The 12760-nt window shown below is 37.3% G+C and overlaps 1 protein-coding gene and 1 long non-coding RNA gene across 2 annotated transcripts in view; one reads left to right on the top strand and one right to left on the bottom strand.

Moving 5' to 3' along the window:
* Positions 1–11961, top strand: part of LOC144456332 (uncharacterized) — a 28524-nt gene extending 16563 nt beyond the window's left edge. Inside the window, exon 3 of the long non-coding RNA XR_013485406.1 lies at positions 11159–11961. This is a non-coding gene — a long non-coding RNA (uncharacterized LOC144456332). The remainder of the gene's footprint in view (positions 1–11158) is intronic.
* Positions 1–12760, bottom strand: part of KNL1 (kinetochore scaffold 1) — a 108363-nt gene that overhangs the window by 13308 nt on the left and 82295 nt on the right. Inside the window, 4 exon segments of the mRNA XM_021009346.2 lie at positions 5840–5927; positions 6651–6767; positions 7320–7410; positions 8870–8985. Coding sequence (XP_020865005.1) covers positions 5840–5927; positions 6651–6767; positions 7320–7410; positions 8870–8985 — 412 coding nt within the window.

The raw sequence follows: 12760 nt of genomic DNA, 5'->3' as shown, positions 1-12760 counted from the left end.
GTGCACGGCACAGCTAAGATGGTGGAGTAAAGGCAGGGACTCAGGTGAGCTCTCCACCAAACCCCTCCAAATGCCTTTAAATAATTACTCTAAACAAATTCTAAAGCAGTAGAACCCACAAAAAGATGAAGTGAAACAATTTTACAGCCCAAGACAATTTAGAAGGTTGGCAGGATAGTTATGTTGCACCAGGGTAAGAGAGGACTGCAATCCAAGTAGGCCATGCCAGTGCAGACTGGGCTCCAGCAAACCAGGAATAGGCCTTGGGGCAACTGAATCAGTGAAACCAGTAGTGGTTTCCAGACCTCTCAGCCTACAGACAAAAAGGGGAAGGGACAATAGGTCAGGACATTTACAGGGGTCACTTTATTCGCACCAGGGGCCAAACTCTGTTGCATTGCTTATACTTGGATCTGGTTCACAGTCCTGGGTCTTAGTCCCAGTGTAAGGATGAGCACTAGCATAGCAGAACTTGCGGCTGAAGGCAGCAGGGACTCTGGTCACCGTACCAGGATTAAAAAGAGTGCTTGTGCCTCTGCCTAGATCATTGGAAGAGCCAAAACCTTATAGGTCCCTATAATTACCTCTAAAAACAGCTGCATAAAAAACCTGAAGATTGGGACAGTGCCCTCTCGACTTGGGAAGCAGAGCCCCACTTTTTAAGATAAGAGTTAAAAGTCAAGAAATAAGCTGGAAAATGACTAAACAACAGAAAAAAATTCTGACCATAGAAAGTTACTATGGTGACAAAGAAGCTCAAAACACAATTAGAAGGGGCAGCTAGGGGGTGCAGTGGATATAGCCCCAGCCTTGGAATCAGGAGGACCTGAGTTCAAATCCGGCCTCAGATACTTGACACTTACTAGCTGTGTGACCTTGAACAAGTCACTAAACCCTCATTGCCTCACCAAAAAACAAAAACCAAACCAAACTAAACCAAAACACAATTAGAAGACAAGAAAGTCAAAATTCCTACATCCAAAGCCTCAAAGAAAAATGTGAATTGGTCTCAGGCCATGGAAGAGCTCAAAAAGGATTTTAAAAATCAAGTAAGAGGAAGAGGAAAAATTGGGAAGAGAAATGAAAGTGATGCAAGAAAATAATTTAAAAAGAGTCAACAGCTTGTAAAGGAGTAAAGGAGGCACAAAAAAATACCAAAGAATATAACACCTTAAAAAACAGAATAGGCCAAATGGCAAAAGAGACACAAAAACTCAATGAATGCCTTGAAAAACAGAATTGGCCAAATGGAAAAGGAGGTACAAAAGTTCACTGAAGAAAATAATTCCTTAAAAATCAGAATTGGAACAAGTGGAAGGCAATGACTTTGAGACATAGAGAAACAATCAAAATCAAAAGAATGAAAAAATAGGAGAAAACGTGACATATCTCATTGGAAAAACAACTGACCTGGAAAATAGATCCAGGAGAGATACTTTAAGAATTACTGGACTACCTGAAAGTCATGATCAAAAAAAGAACCTAGATATCATCTTTCAAGAAATTAACAAGGAAAACTGTCCTGATATTCTAGAACCACAGGGTAAAATAAAAACTGAAAGAATCCACCCATCACCTCCTAAAAGAGATCCCAAAATGAAAACTCCCAGGAATATTATAGCGAAGTTCCAGACCTCCCAGATCAAGGAGAAAATACTGCAAGAAGCCAAAAAGAAACAATTCAAGTATGGTAGAACCACAATCAGGATAGCACAAGATTTAGCAGCTTCTACATTAAAGGATTGGAGGGCTTGGAATATGATATTCTGGAGAGCAAAAGAACTAGGATTATGACCAAGAATTACCTACCTAGCAAAACTGAATATAATCCTTCAGGGGGAAAAATTGGCATTCAATGAAATAGAGGACTTTCAAGTATTCCTGACGAGAAGACCAGAGCTGAATAGCAAGCCTGACTTTCAAATACAAGATGCAAAAGAAGCATATAAAGGTAAACAGGAAAACATGAGGGATTCGATAAGATTAAATCATTTATATTCCTACATGGGAAAATATTTATAACTCCTAAAAACTTTCTCACTATTAGGGCAGAAGGAGTATACATAGTATGCATAGACAGAAAGCAGAGGTGTGAGTTGAATGCGATGGTATGATTATCTAAAAAAATAAAATTAAGGGATGAGAAAGAAGAATGCACTGGGAAAAGAGGAAAGGGAGAGGCAGAATGGGATAAGTTATCTGACACTTTAAAAGAGGCCTGAAAGAGATTTTATAGTCCGGGGGAAAATGGGGGAATTGAAGGTGAGCACATAAACCTTATTCTAATTGGAACTGGGTCAAAGAGGGAATAATATACACATTCAGTTAGGTGTAGAAATCTATCTTACCATACAGGAAATTAGGAAGGGAAGGGGATAAGAGAAGGAGGGAGGGGGAGCTGATAGAAGGGAGAGCAGTTTTGGGGAGGTAAAATTCAGAAACAAAACACTTTTGCAAATGGAAAGGATAAAAGGAGAGAGAGTAGGATAAACAGGGAGAAAATAGGATAGAGGGAAATACATAATTGGTAGTCATTATTGTGAAAAAAATTTTCATAGTGAGTTTCTTTGATAAAGACTTTATTTTTCAAACATATAGAAAACTATGTCAAATTTATAGAAATAAGAGCTATTCCTCAATTGATAAATGGTCAAAGGATATGAACAGGCAGTTTTCAAAGTAATGAAAGTTATTTATAGTCATATGAAAAAATGCTCTACATCACTATTGATAAGAGAAATGCAAATTGAAAGAACTCTGAACTACTACCTCACACCTGTCAGATTGGCTAATATAACAGAAAAGGAAAATGACAAATGTTAGGGGGGATGTGGGAAAATTAAAACAGTAATATACTTTTGGTGAAATTACATAGTGATTCAAGCATTCTGGAAAGCAATTTGGAACTATGCCCAAAGGGCTATAAAACCATGCATACCCTTTGACCAAGCAATACCACTTATAGGTCTATATCCCAAAGAGATAAAAAAACGAAAAGTAAAAGGGCCTATATGTATAAAAATATTTATAGCAGCTCTTTTGGTGGAGGCAAAGAATTGGAAAATGAGGGGACGTCCATTAATTGGGGAATGGCTGAACAAGTTTTGTATATGATTGTGATGGAATACTATTGTACTTTAAGAAATGATGAAGGGGCAGCTAGGTGGCCCAGTAGATAGAGCACTGGCCCTAGAGTCAGGAAGACCTGAGTTAAATCCAGCCTCAGATACTTGATACTTGCTAGCTGTATGACCCTGGGCAAGTCACTTAACCCCAATTGCTTCAAACCCTCCCCCTTCCCCCCCAAAAAAGAAGTGATGAGCAGGATGCTCTTAGAAAAACCTGGAAAGACTTAGATGAACGGTTGCAAAATGAAACGAGCAGAAGCAGGAGAACACTGTATACAGTAACAGCAATACTGTATGATGATCTACTACAAATAACTTAGCTATTCTCAGCAATACAATGATCAAAGACAATTCTGTAGTACTTATGATGAAAGGTGCCGTCTATCTCCAGAGAAAGAACTGATAGAGCCTGAACGCAGATCAAGGACATTTTTTCTTCACTTTATTTTTCTTGGAGTTTTTTGTCTATGTTTTCTTTCACAAAATAACTTACATGGAAATGTGTTTTGCATGACTATACATGTATAACTATGTCAAATTGCTTGCCTTCTCAGTGGGGGGAGGGGGAGGAAAAGGAGGGAGAGAACTCAAAATTTTAAAAAAAATTTAAATTATTTTTACATATAATTGGGAAAAACGATTAAATAAGCTTAAAAAAAAAGAAAATGGTGCTCAGCACTTTGGGCGTTGAGGTGGAAAATGGTAGGGAGAAGGGACACTGGAGGAGGAAGAGGTTGACATGATGAGGAGAGATTCAGTTGAGGTGGAGTGGGGAGTACGGAGAAGAGTTTTTAAGCCCTAAAGAATTTTTTCTAATGTCTCTTTCTTTACTATTTTGAACTTTTTTTTTGGGCTAGGCAATGGGGTTAAGTGACTTGCCCAGGGTCACACAGCTAGTAAGTGTTATATGTCTGAGGCCAGATTTGAACTCAGGTCCTCCTGACTCCAGGACTGGTGCTCTATCCACTGTGCCACCTAGCTGCCCCTATTTTAAACTTCATAGTCAGAATTTTGGGACATAAGAAATGTGTCTTCTGTTTAAATGTTTAAATGACATTGTTACTCTGAAATTATATACCATATTAATGTTTTACTAAGTTAATGTTTTCAAGAAACGAAATAAGGATATTAGATTGGGTATGCCTATATATCTAATGATAAATGTCATACTCGTATATCACTTTAAAAAAAATTTGGACTTGTGATTTCATTAGTATAGGGAACCCCCAGGGAGAAAAAAAAACCCGTAACTTTCTTACCAATGCAGATCAGCATTTTCTTTTCTTCTTTTTTTTTTTTTGGCTAGGCAATGGGGTTAAGTGACTTGCCCAGGGTCACACAGTTAGTAAGTGCTATGTATCTGAGGCTGCATTTGAACTCAGGGTCCTCCTGAATCCAGGGCCAGTGCTCTATCCACTGCTGCCCCAGCATTTTGTTTACAACTCATATAGTACTAGACTTGTCAAGTCTATTGAGAAGGTAAGTGACAGAGAATCACAGGGTCACAGAGCCAGTATGAGAGGCAGAACTTGAACCTAGGTCTTCCTGACTCCAAGGCCAATTCTATCCACTACACCATGTTGCCCATCATATACTTTATACTTAATAGTAGAATGAAATTTCTTAACCCTTAGCCTGATTTTGTGGAAAGAGCACTAGATGTGAAATGAGAAGACCTAAGTGTAAATGCTATCTCGATAGCTATTTAATAGCTATTTAACTTAATCTTTATGGACCTATTTCCTCATCTATAAAATAAGAATGTTAGAGTACACCTCTACAGGTTTTTCCAGCCCTCACTCCTGAGACCTACAACCATGTCGACTACTTGAGCAAACGTGATCTGCCTAAAGTTATAGGGCTATTTTCTTTCCTTTTGGGGTGGGGGTGGGTTGGAGAAGAGGATAGTTTTCATGGTAAGATTTGATTATTACTCCTTGAAGGCAGCAATTTCTTTATTTCTCCATTATTTCTTCTGTAAAGATAGGGTGTGGTCTGCACCACTGGAGGGATCACCTATATAAATAACATCACAGGTTTTGGAAGTATCAAAGTATTTCTTAACCCATCCCTTATTTTTCGTTCCTAAATCCTCTACAGCAGAGAAGGAGACTTCAAAAATCTGGAGAGGAAGGGGTTAAGTGGAGGGTGTTCTAAATGCCATGAGTATTCTTAGTCACAATTTGGAAAATAATGCCTCAGAAATACTATAAGAGGGAGAGTTTTCCAGTTGCTGATTTATCCTCTGTTAAGGCTTAGGAATGTATGGATAAGATAATTTCCTGAAGTTCAGGGCCTCTATTTTACATGTCTCTGTGTCCCCAGTAGTAAACATCTTGCACAAAGTAGCTACTCAAAAAATATCTGTGAATAACTGGTAGCTCAGAGCTCTGAGATTGTGGCTTTATGTACTTATTTTCTTTTCAGCAGGTCATGGGGTGTTGGTTATTTAGTAATTTACTCAGTGCTTAAAAAGGCTTAATCATCAGGCTGAGTCAAGTTCATTTTCTAAAAACAAAAAGGAATGCACAGTTTTCTAAAGCAATCTAATGGCCTGCATTGTTCTTGCTGGCTAGGTTATGAATCATCAGAATAGAAGGGCTTCAATTTGTTTCAATCCAGTATTTATGACGTGAAAAGAAAGTTTCTGAGGAGAGAAGATATGAGCTGCCTTAACTCCCTACTTCGGAAATGTGTCCAAAAATTTTTACCCAGGTCCAGAGCAGCAAGACAGGTATCCACCTCCTTGAGTACAGAATCCATCTTGTCCATCCTTATCTGAAGCTTCTCCTGTTCAACCTAAGCACAAAATAAATGCAAATAGATTAGCCCAAGTTAAAGTGAAAGCACATCTTAGAATGAAAAGAGAATCCTTCTTGTTCCAAACTTGGAAAGAATAATAGAACTAAGTAAGGTAAGAAAGATGATCTATTAGAATGTAAGCAGCTTGTAAACAGGGATTATTTTACTTTTTGTATCTGTACCCTTAGTGCCCATCACAATGCCTGGTACAAAGCAGGTGTACAGTAAATGCTTGTTGACTGACTGATCTGTGACCAATGGCATCCCGACATACATTAACCAGGATCTTGCCTTTGAAGAATCAGTTCCTGGGGCAGCTAGGTGGCGCAGTGGACAGAGCCCTGGTGCTGGATTCAGGAGGACCTGAGTTCAAATCTGGTCTCAGACCAGACACTTGACACTTAATAGCTGTGTGACCTGGTCAAGTCACTTAACCCCACTGCCTTGCAAAAAAAAAAAAAAAATAGAATCAGTTCCAAAGGATGGCCCTCACATTGAGAGGCCTGGATCTTGCTCCCTTGGAGCACAGAACAGGGATGAGGATATTTTCCATAATGTGCCAGATTTGCATATCTATTCTGGTTTATTCATGCGCCAGATTTCCTAGGGACTACTCCCTACCAGTATAACTTTCTCCACACTTCTCCAAACATTTTTGCCAATTTCATGATTACTACCATAAAAAAGTAATTCTGATTGCTCTATCTATGCCAAAATTACCTTTGCTGATTGTACCAGTTTCCTATATAGAACCACTTTCCCTTGGTGAGCAAAAACTTTAGTCTTCTTGGCAAAACGTGATTTCATTTTGTTCAGATGGGCTCCAAATGTCTTCAGCTGTAGGGAAGAATAAGGCATTGCATCAAAACAATCATTTGGATGGTGTAGGCTCAGCTGCTGTATGGTGGGTAGGTAACACAACCCAAAATTTCCTTTAGTCATCCAAGCCTAATTTTCATGGCCCCTTCTCTTTTGTAAATATAATTTCATTTATTTGTTTCAGCACAGAACTCAGGACTTTTGAGTTTCATTCTCAGGCTAAGATCCACATCAAACTACTGAATATAAAACTGTCTAGTAAGAATACCCTATTTAACAAAATAGTCAAGTTTTGAATGGTTTGCTTATTATTCAATCATTCAAACTGCAGCTGTGTCCTAAACTTTTCCTTATCTAAGTCTACTATGAGATATAAAAGGGGGAAAACTTGATTACAAGTAAACTTCACATCACATTTACAAAATTTTTTAGAAGATTTTTTTGAACTAAGTTTCAATTAAGGGCGAATTCAAAAAGAAAAATTTATCAGTCACATATCTGTGAATTACATATTTCATAACAAACACTGGGAATCAGTTTAGACATTTTCAACATTCAAAATAAAAGTACCTCTTCATCAGAGCAGCCCTTCATTACTTCCCACAGGCTCCTATTCACATCTACCAGTAGTTTATCCTGTTTCAAGGCATGGAGCTTTAATCTAAAGCATTGAAAGAGTTCATGAGAATAAGGTGACAGAAAAGCACAAAATGAGCTGTACACATTCTTTAAAACCACAGACGTCTAAATATGCTAGGAAGCAAAAGAAATAACTTCTTCCTTTGTCTTTAATCAATACTATCAACCAATTCTGAAATCTGTTCCACGCAATGAGTATAAAAACCACTCCTGGACAATGACCTTCCTTGGTTTAAACACTCCTTAGAACTTGAAAAATGACAGTAATGTAATAAATCTAAAAACTTCCTTTTAAAAAATAATTGATTTCATATCCCAACCTGGAAATGTAACTCTGAGATCTCTGGAATCTAGCCATTTCATAACTACACTTTCCCAAAGCTGGTGTGAATATCCTAATCAAAATGCATAACCAAGAAAGACCCTTTCCTCCATCTCCCATTGTCACTTGTTAAAAAACAGAACAGTGAGGTTAACTATCATCACAGAGATCCAGTCATTTGTCAATAAATAAAAATAAATTTTTTTGTCAGATGTAGCAGGGTACAGTACATGCTTATGCCACGGACAAAATCCAGAAATGATACTCTATTAAGATTTACCTATTCATTTTAGACAAATCCTAATGCTGTCACAGGCAAAATAACAAATTTAAGCAGATTATGGAAATATACCTGGACAAATCAATAAGTACCTACTCAGATTCAGGTAGGAATGAAAAAAAAATTAAGTGACTTAAATTTCTAGGTTTTAAAAATAATTATTGGAGGATATTTAGTGTTTTAGATGTGTCCAACTGCTAATTTGCCTATAGCATGTGTGCATATAAAGTCTTCAGTTGAAGGACTGAGATGTACTTCACTGTTCTGAAAGGAACACTATTTTTGCATGGAAACGAGGGCCAAAAGGTAGAGGTATGAATTTGACATCTGGTCCTATACATGGATTAAGAAGATCTTATATTCTAATTATTTATGCATTTATCACATTGCCCTACCAGAATTCCAGTCACAGTAGGACAGGGGTGGTGTTGTTTTTGTCTCTGTGTGCCTCAGACTTAGCAAATACCTATAAAAAGGTTGATGAGTGCCTTTCCTTTTGAGATTATCTCCAGTTTATCCTATAAATATTTTGTCTGTACAAAATTGTTTGCAAGTTGTCTCCCTCATTAGACTATGAATTCTTTGAAGGTGGGGATTAGTTTTGCCTCTCTTTGTTTGCCCAGCTACCTCGTAGACACTTAATAACTGTTTAGTGGCTGGTAGAATATCTTTACTTTCAGATGTTCTCTCACATTCAACTCTAATATGAAGTATAAGGTAATGATATGTCAATGTTATAAGTTATGTTTTCTTATACAAATCTAAAAGTGGAGGACCTACTCAAAAGTCATTTTGTACCATGCCACTAATTAAGAGATGGTGATTTAAAAAATTGTAATATCTCTTTTACTACACCCAAGAAAGCAAATGTGTTCTCACTCTTCAATCTTTTGATGGAGAGCCTGGCAATCTTCTTTATAAATCTGTATCTTGGGCCGGTGAATATATTGACTTAACATTAAGTCTTTTGGTGTAGATGGCACATTTGTAGCAAACTGAAAGAAAAAACAGAACAAAAAGGTCAATTCCACAGCACTTCAGAAATGCAAAATTATAGACAAATTCATGTTCAGGAACTAAGTTCCTGAATTTTTATTATGATGAATTAGTCTATGGAAACAACAAAAATAACAACAAAAACAACAACACCCTGATCCACTTTATTAACAAGTTACAAAAACTATCCAAAATGTAATAGCAGGGTGAGAGGAAGCATTAGGAAGAGTTTAGCTCTCTTCCCATGCTTTCTTCTTCTTCTTTTTTTTTAAGGTAATTGGTGTTAAGTGACTTGCCCAGGGTCACATAGCCAGTAAGTGTCAAGTGTCTGGTCTCAGGCCGCATTTGAACTCAGGTCCTCCTGACTTCAGGGCCGGTGCTCTATCCACTGCGCCACCTAGTCTTCCCATGCTTCTTTAACAAAGACCTAAAGAATGCAACAGACTAAATTCTGATTGAGAAAACCAAGGAAAGTCATAGTAATTTGTATAAGGAGACAGAGAAGTCTGTGGACATTGGGGAGTGTGCCTATGTGGGATAGGTGAGCATTCCAGCACCTAGGGACTGAAAGAGGACCAAGATAGGGCACCAGAAAGAGATCCTGAAGGATCCCTGAGCAAGCGCTGGGTACAAGTACAGGTGCCACCTGGCAGCTCTGTCACCTACCACTTGGTGCTGGCTTACAGATCTATAGGTAAAGAGGAGTGGTTGTGAACACTGGCCTTAGATATATATTGAGTACAGGATGGCTCTGATTCTAGGAGCAGAGGCCAGTACCACAGACCAAAGTGGAACTTGCAGTTCAGTTACTCTGAACCTGGGGGGCACACCAGCAGCTCAATAGTTGCTGAGTCTATTAGCAGGCTGCTGAACCTCCCAACTAGAAACAAGCTGAGACCCAAACTTGGGCCAAGAACTTAAAAAACTTAGACCAGAGGTCAGTGAACAGACCTCTCCACTGATCATACCACTTTGGGTGCACCGAAAGTTTACATGGAAGCTAATGATGCTAGGAATAATAAGAAGTAATAAAACAAAGTCAAAAGTCTTAAAAAAAAAAGGGGGGGAGTGTGAATTATCTCATAAAGACAATGGACTTGGAAAACAGAGGAAAGATAATATAAGAATCAGTAGACTATCTGAAAGTCATTTTTAAAAAGGGCCTAAATATTATATTTCAAGAAATCATAAAAGGAAACTGTTCAGGTATCTTAGAATCAGAAGGCAAAATGGAAACTGAAAGAATCCACCCGTCACCTCCTGAAGGAAATCCCAAAATGAAAACTTCCAAGAATATTATAACTAAAATCCAAAACTCTCAGGTTAAAGAAAATACTATAAAGCAAGCAGAAAGAAAGAATCAAAGTACAGAAGAGTCACAATTAGGATCACACAAGATTTAGCAGCTACTATCATAAGGAGGAAGAAAATTTGGAATATCATATTCTAAAAGGCAAAGAATCTAGGCTCACAATCAAGAATACTGTACCCTTGGGGGCAGCTAGGTGGTGCAATGGACAGAGCACAGGCGCTGAAGTCAGGAGGACCTGAGTTCAAATCTGAACTCAGACCAAACAACTGATACTTGCTAGCTGTATGACCCTGGGCAAGTCGCTTAACCCCAATTGCCTTTAAAAAAAAAAAGAATATTCTACCCAGCAAAACTAAATGTAATCCTACAAAGGAAAAAAAATTGATCTTTAAAAAAGAAAAAAAAAGAGGACTTCCAAGCATGCCTGATAAAAAGACTGGACCTAAGTAGAAAATTTTACATACATAGGGGTCAGATGAAGCATAAAAAAGTAAATATGAGTGAAAAATAATAAGGGACTAAACCAGGTTAAAATGTATACCTTCTCATATGGGGAGATGATATATGCTGTCCCTCAAATTTTTTCATCACCAGGGATCACACAGGAAGTCTAATTAGATAGAGTGCCTGGGTATGATTCTGTTGTGTTCCAATGACCTCAAAATAAGACTGAATGGGTTAGGAAGAGGAATGCACAAGGAGAAGCGAAAGGAAGATTGGGGATAATTATCTCACAAAAGTGGTGCACAAAAAAGAGTTTGTACAATAAGGAAAGGGAAATAGGAAGTGTAGATGACACCTGAACCTTCCTTTCATCTGAACTACTTAAAGGTTATTTTCCTTTTTTTTTTTCTTTTCAGCAAGGCAATTGGGGTCAAGTGACTTGCTCAGGGTCACACAGCGTGTCAAGTGTCTGAGGCCACATTTGAACTCAGGTCCACCTGACTCCAAGGCTGGAGCTCCATCCACTGTGCCACCTAGCTGCCCCTGAACTATTTAAAGGAAAGAAGAATACACATATACACAGTTGGGAACAGAACTACATCTTACCTAAGGGACAAATAGAAAGGAAGGAGATTAAGGGAAAAGGAAAGAATAAGAGGGGTGGGTAAATTAAAGGAGGCATTAGTGAAAAGCAAAACATACTCTTAAAGAGAGGGCAAGGGAAAACAGAGGAGGATAAATATAAGAGAAAAAGATGGAGGGAAATACACAGTTAACAATCATAATTGTGAATGTGAATGGGATGAACATAAATAAATTGGAAGATAGCAGATTTAGAAATAAGAATCCAACAATATATAGTTTTTTTTATTTTTAATTTAGTATTTTATTTTCCCCAGTTACACGTAAAAACAATTTTAACATTCATTTTTAAAACTTTAAGTTCCAAATTTTCTCCCTTCTTCCCTCCCCACCCCACCCACCTGCATTGAGAAGGCAAGCAATTTGATGAGTCATACATGTGTAATCATGCAAGACATTTTCATAATAGTCATGTTATAAAAAAAGGTATAGGCAAAAAAAATAAAGAAAAATAAAGAAATTTTAAAAAAAATATGCTTCAATCTGTATTCAAACACCATCAGTTCTTTCTCTGGGGAAGGATAGTACTTTTCATCATAAGTCCTTCAAATTTGTCTTACATCATTACGAAGATCTAAGACATCTCCAGAGGCCTCGGGACGGAAAATGCTGTCCACATCCAAAGAAAGGACTATGGAAGTTGAATCATTATCACTTATTTTTTACCTTCTATTGAGTTTTATTTCATCTTTCTGATGGTTCCTCCTAGTGGTTTTAATTTTTACTTACAACTTCACTAATGTGAAAATATGTTTAATGGGTATGTAAATGTAAAGGGTGCAGGGGAGGAAGGGGGAGAAAAATTTTCAACTCAAAAGCATATGGAAGTGACTGTTGATAAATCAAAATAAATTAATAATATAAATAAATAAATAAAATTTTTGAAAGTTCCTATACGAGAAAAAACAAAAAAACCCCAAACTTGTCTTGCATCAACAATATGTTGTTTACAAGAAACGTAAACAGAAAGATACATACCAACTTAAAATAATGGACTACAGCAGAATTTAATATACTTCAGTTTACATAAAAAAAGGCAAGGGTAGCAACCACAATCTCAGACAAAGCAAAAGAAAAAATAGACCTAATTTAAAAAATGAGAAAGGAAACTACACTTTGCTAAAAGGTACCATAAACAATGAGTTAATATCAATAATAACCCCCCACACACACACAATAGCACAGTATCTAAATTCTTAAAGGAAAAGTTAAATGAATTGTAGGAAAAACAGACAGCAAAACTGTAATGGGGGGGAACCTCAATTCATCCTTCTCAAACTTACATAAATTGAACCAAAAAATACAAAAAAAGTTAAGGACCAGAATCAAATTTTAGAAAAGTTAGACATGCTATACTTCTGGAGAACAGTCAATGG

Source organism: Phascolarctos cinereus, unplaced genomic scaffold, assembly GCF_003287225.1.
Source record: "Phascolarctos cinereus isolate Bilbo 61053 unplaced genomic scaffold, phaCin_HiC Scaffold_3;HRSCAF=262, whole genome shotgun sequence".
NCBI lineage: Eukaryota > Metazoa > Chordata > Mammalia > Diprotodontia > Phascolarctidae > Phascolarctos > Phascolarctos cinereus.
The sequence above is the reverse complement of the archived record's forward strand: the minus strand, read 5'-3'. Positions and strand labels throughout refer to the sequence as shown.